Below are 4111 nucleotides of genomic sequence, written 5' to 3'. Positions count from 1 at the left end.
GTGGGGGGTGGTTGTGGGGGGGGGGGGATGTCTATATCACCTTTCACTCATGATGAGTTTGCATCCCTGTACTTGCATGTACAGTATATAGTTTGCATAATTGTGTACTAAATTCAGTCACTGTTTTAGTACATTCACACTTATTACAAACCTGGTAAAACTGTTTGTGGGCAGCAGAAGATAGCCTTGTTTTGCCCCTCACATGGTCTATGAGGACTATGAGATGTCTATACTGGGACTCCTTGACTACATATGGTTCAAAAACATCATGTTTCATTGTCAAATTTCAGCTATTGTAGGCAGAAATGTATTGGACTTGAGTTTAGTCTCCTCAGCTTGAGTTATAATGGTTGACTGAAATGCTGTACTACAGCAAAACCGTTTCGCTCATTAGTTTTACAATTCCATGCCTTTAAACAGACTTACTTGTTTGTAATTTCTAATTACCCATTTCTGTGTGTTATTAGGAAACTTTAGGTCAATCCAGACTACGTTTCATTTTTGTTGCGATAGTGAGCTCAAGCTGAGTGTGTGCCAAAGCCAACAGCGGTCGGATGGAAACACAGAGTGACTCACAGCATGTGTTCAGTGAGAATAGTAGACCGCAGTGACTCAGCTGAGCTGGGGCTTGTGGGAACTCTGACACCTTATTGAGTGCTGATGGATGAACAGGCAAAAGCAAATAATGTACACTGAGATCCTGTAGGTCTGGCACGTGTGCTCAGAAGGCACTGAACGGCCCATTAGAGCCGGATTGCTGAGTAATGACGCTATGGCTCAGTCTGCTAGCGCCTAACGTTTGTCTATATGAAGACTGTTGAGCACATTAAATACTTAACAGAGTAGCTCATCCAACAATGAATGTCATCATCAGTTATTAAACTTTTAGAACATATAAAAGTTTGGAGTTGGTGAGATTTTGTACGTTTTTAAAGAAGTCTCTTCTGCTTTTCAAAGCTGTATTTATTTGATCAAAAATACCGTAAAAACGATATCTCTATTTGAATATATTTTTAAATGTAATTTATTCCTGTGGTCAATGCTGAATTTTCAGCATCATTACTCCAGTCTCCAGTCAGTGTCACATGATCCTTCAGAAATCTTTCTAATATGCTGATTTGCTGAGAAAGAAACATTTCTGATTTTTTTAATTAATAGAAAGTTTGAAAGAACAACATTTGTTTGAAATGGAAATCTTTTGTAACATTATAAATATTTTTACTGTTCAATTTTATGCATCCTTGATGAATAGAAGTATTACATTTCTTTCAAAATACATCTTAAAGACCTCAAATGTGACCCTGGACCACAAACCAGTCATAAGGGTCAATTTTTGGAAATTGAAATTCATACATCAGCTGAAAGCTGCTGAAAGCTGAATAAATAACAAGCTTTCCATTGATGTATGGTTTGTTAGGATAGGACAATATTTGGCTGAGATACAACTATTTGAAAATCTGGAATCTGAGGGTGCAAAAAAATCTAAATATTGAGAAAATCGCCTTTAAAGTTGTCCAAATGAAGTTCTTAGCAATGCATATTACTAATCAAAAATTAAGTTTTGATATATTTACGGTAGGAAATGTACAAAATATCTTCATGGAACATGATCTTTACTTGATATCCTAATGATTTTTGGCATAAAAGAAAAATCTGTAATTTTGACCCATACAATTTATTTTTGGCCAGGTTCTCCAGGTTCACAAATTTTTTTAAATGTAGTGTATAAATCACCTTTAAAGGCTATGCAAACAGGACAGATGCAAACCCCGTCCCGTTCCAGTCACCATCAGCATCTGGCGTCAGATGAGCAGCATATGGACCCAAACGCACGTTGGGATAGCTAGTTAAAATTGGCTGCTATGGTACAATATTTTGCTAGTGCCCGCACTGTGATTTTGGATTCGGAGAAACTTAAAAATTTGAGCCGAAACCAAAAATGAAAGGTAAATGTAACGCAATGTGACATTACACAAGCTATTTGACGTCCTCTGTGGATGAAGCACTGATTGAGCTGATTGACATGAGATGCGATACAGTAAGTAGATTTAAGAATCCTTGTAAGTATCGGTTAAAAATGATAAATCAATATTTATAAATCATCCAGCTATAAGCAGACAGATTGCCTGTAGTTTATCCACAGTGTCCTCAACATTCAAAACACGCCACTGGAGAAACGTTTAATTCAGTCAATGATTTTGTCCCTCCAAAATGATTTCTATTTATAAGGTTTTCGGTTGATTGATATGCAGCGTTTCTGTCTCTGTCCTCAGGTGCACAGCCCGTCCTGGATGCATCATCAGTCGTACCTCATGCAGCCCACCGTGAGTGCTCACATATGAGCTCAGATATCGTTTTGTAGGGTTTGTTGTCGAACTGTAGCTTTACTCTACTTCACATAAAAGTTTCCATGCAGCTAGTGTTTTTTTTATATTAACTATAATAGCAAAAGAAGCACTATGTTGATTCAGACTCCCATGAGGTTTGGATATCTAGCAATCACAGCTGGTTTCTGGGTTTCTGTGCATCTCTCTCTCCGCAGGGGGCCGTTCTGACTCCAGCTATGGATCACACGATGTCCATTCAGCCCACGTCTATGATCGGACCCCTGACCCAGCAGCTCAGTCACCTGTCGCTCGGCAGCGCTGGCACGGTTGGTGGCCTATTACTGTCAATTTAGTTCCTCCTAGAACCTAATTACCATCAAAACGTGATGGAAAGTATTATAAGTATGACCAGTTGCTGTATTTATTTTGCCCCGCAGTATATACCTAACACAGCTATGCAAGGAGTGTATATCCCTCAGTACACCCCAGTGCCTCCCTCTAGTGTTACATTAGAGGTATGACGAGCCTTGGTCTGCACACGCTGCTTTGAATGCTGAACAGGTTCGTGGGCAAGATTTGATGCATTCTAATTCATTGTCACGTAGGAAAACAGTGGACAGCAGCAGCAGCAGCAGGTTTCCATGGAGACACCTTCAGAGCACACTAATTATTCCTATCAACACAGCAAATGAAGCTACGGTAAGACCAGAAATGAAAGATGTGCTGTCTGTCAGATGGCAGGTTTGGCACTGTGCCTTTATCTTTCAGATGCATCCAGCTTGCATATAACGTTGGTAAACTATTCAGAGAACAGCTGTATGAATTCACATGTTTTATTATAAGCTGTTTTTGAGTCAAAACCAACTTAGTGTTGATAATTAATGCTGCAGTATACTATATTATGCTATACTTTTATACTGTACGACAGTATGTGTCGTGTAATTATGCTTGTAGTTTTGTAGAACATTTTCTCTAAAATTCCTTTAAAATTACGCGTCGTTCAAAAGTTTGGGATCAGTAAGATTTTGAACGTATTTAATGGAGTCTCTTATGCTCATCAAGGCTGTATTTATTTGATCAAAGATACAGAAAAAACAGTAATATTGTGAAATATTATTGCAATTTCTAATATTGGTTTAATATACTTCACGATATAATTTATTTCTGTATTACTAATGATTCCTAATGATTCATAGCGTGCAGTTATTATAAAGTGTTACCAAATGATGTTGTCAGTGCCCTACAAATTAACTGGTTCTAGGATTTTCTGTATTTCTGTAATTTTCAGCATCATTACTCCAGTCTTCAGTGTCACATGATCCTTCAGAAATCATTCTAATATGCTGATTTATTATCAGTGTTGAAACTGTTGTGCTGCTTAATGTTTCTTTTTTTTTTTTGGAACCTGTGATACTTTATTTCTTTGATGAATAAAAAGTTTTAAAAAGAACTGCATTTATTCAAAATAGAAATCTTTTTTCACAATATAAGTCTTTACTATCACTTTTGATCCAGTTAACACATCCTTGCTGAATGAAAGTATTAATTTTCTTTAAAAAAAAAAAAAAAAGAAGAAAAAATTTACCAACCCCAAAATTTGGAATAGTACTTTATATTATAACACAAAATTTCTATTTTGAATAAGCACTGTTCTTTTTAACTTTTTAGTTATCAAAGAATCCTGGAAAAAGTATCACAGGTCCCAAAAAAATATTAAAAATGTATTATAAATCAGCATATTAGAATGATTTCTGAATGATCATGTGACACTGGAGACTGGAGTA

The 4111-nt window shown here is 36.6% G+C and overlaps 1 protein-coding gene across 2 annotated transcripts in view; it reads left to right on the top strand.

Annotated features, from left to right (window-relative positions):
- LOC107681488 (RNA-binding motif, single-stranded-interacting protein 2-like) overlaps positions 1-4111 on the top strand; it is a 20315-nt gene that overhangs the window by 14337 nt on the left and 1867 nt on the right. For both annotated transcript variants that reach the window (XM_016477800.1, XM_016477801.1), the window contains exons 9-12: positions 2274-2324; positions 2543-2653; positions 2765-2842; positions 2933-3026. In XM_016477800.1, coding sequence (XP_016333286.1) covers positions 2274-2324; positions 2543-2653; positions 2765-2842; positions 2933-3019 — 327 coding nt within the window. In that variant the 3' untranslated portion in view covers positions 3020-3026. The remainder of the gene's footprint in view (positions 1-2273; positions 2325-2542; positions 2654-2764; positions 2843-2932; positions 3027-4111) is intronic.

This window comes from Sinocyclocheilus anshuiensis, unplaced genomic scaffold (assembly GCF_001515605.1).
Source record: "Sinocyclocheilus anshuiensis isolate Anshui unplaced genomic scaffold, SAMN03320099.WGS_v1.1 scaffold2350, whole genome shotgun sequence".
Taxonomy (NCBI): Eukaryota; Metazoa; Chordata; class Actinopteri; order Cypriniformes; family Cyprinidae; genus Sinocyclocheilus; species Sinocyclocheilus anshuiensis.
The sequence above is the reverse complement of the archived record's forward strand: the minus strand, read 5'-3'. Positions and strand labels throughout refer to the sequence as shown.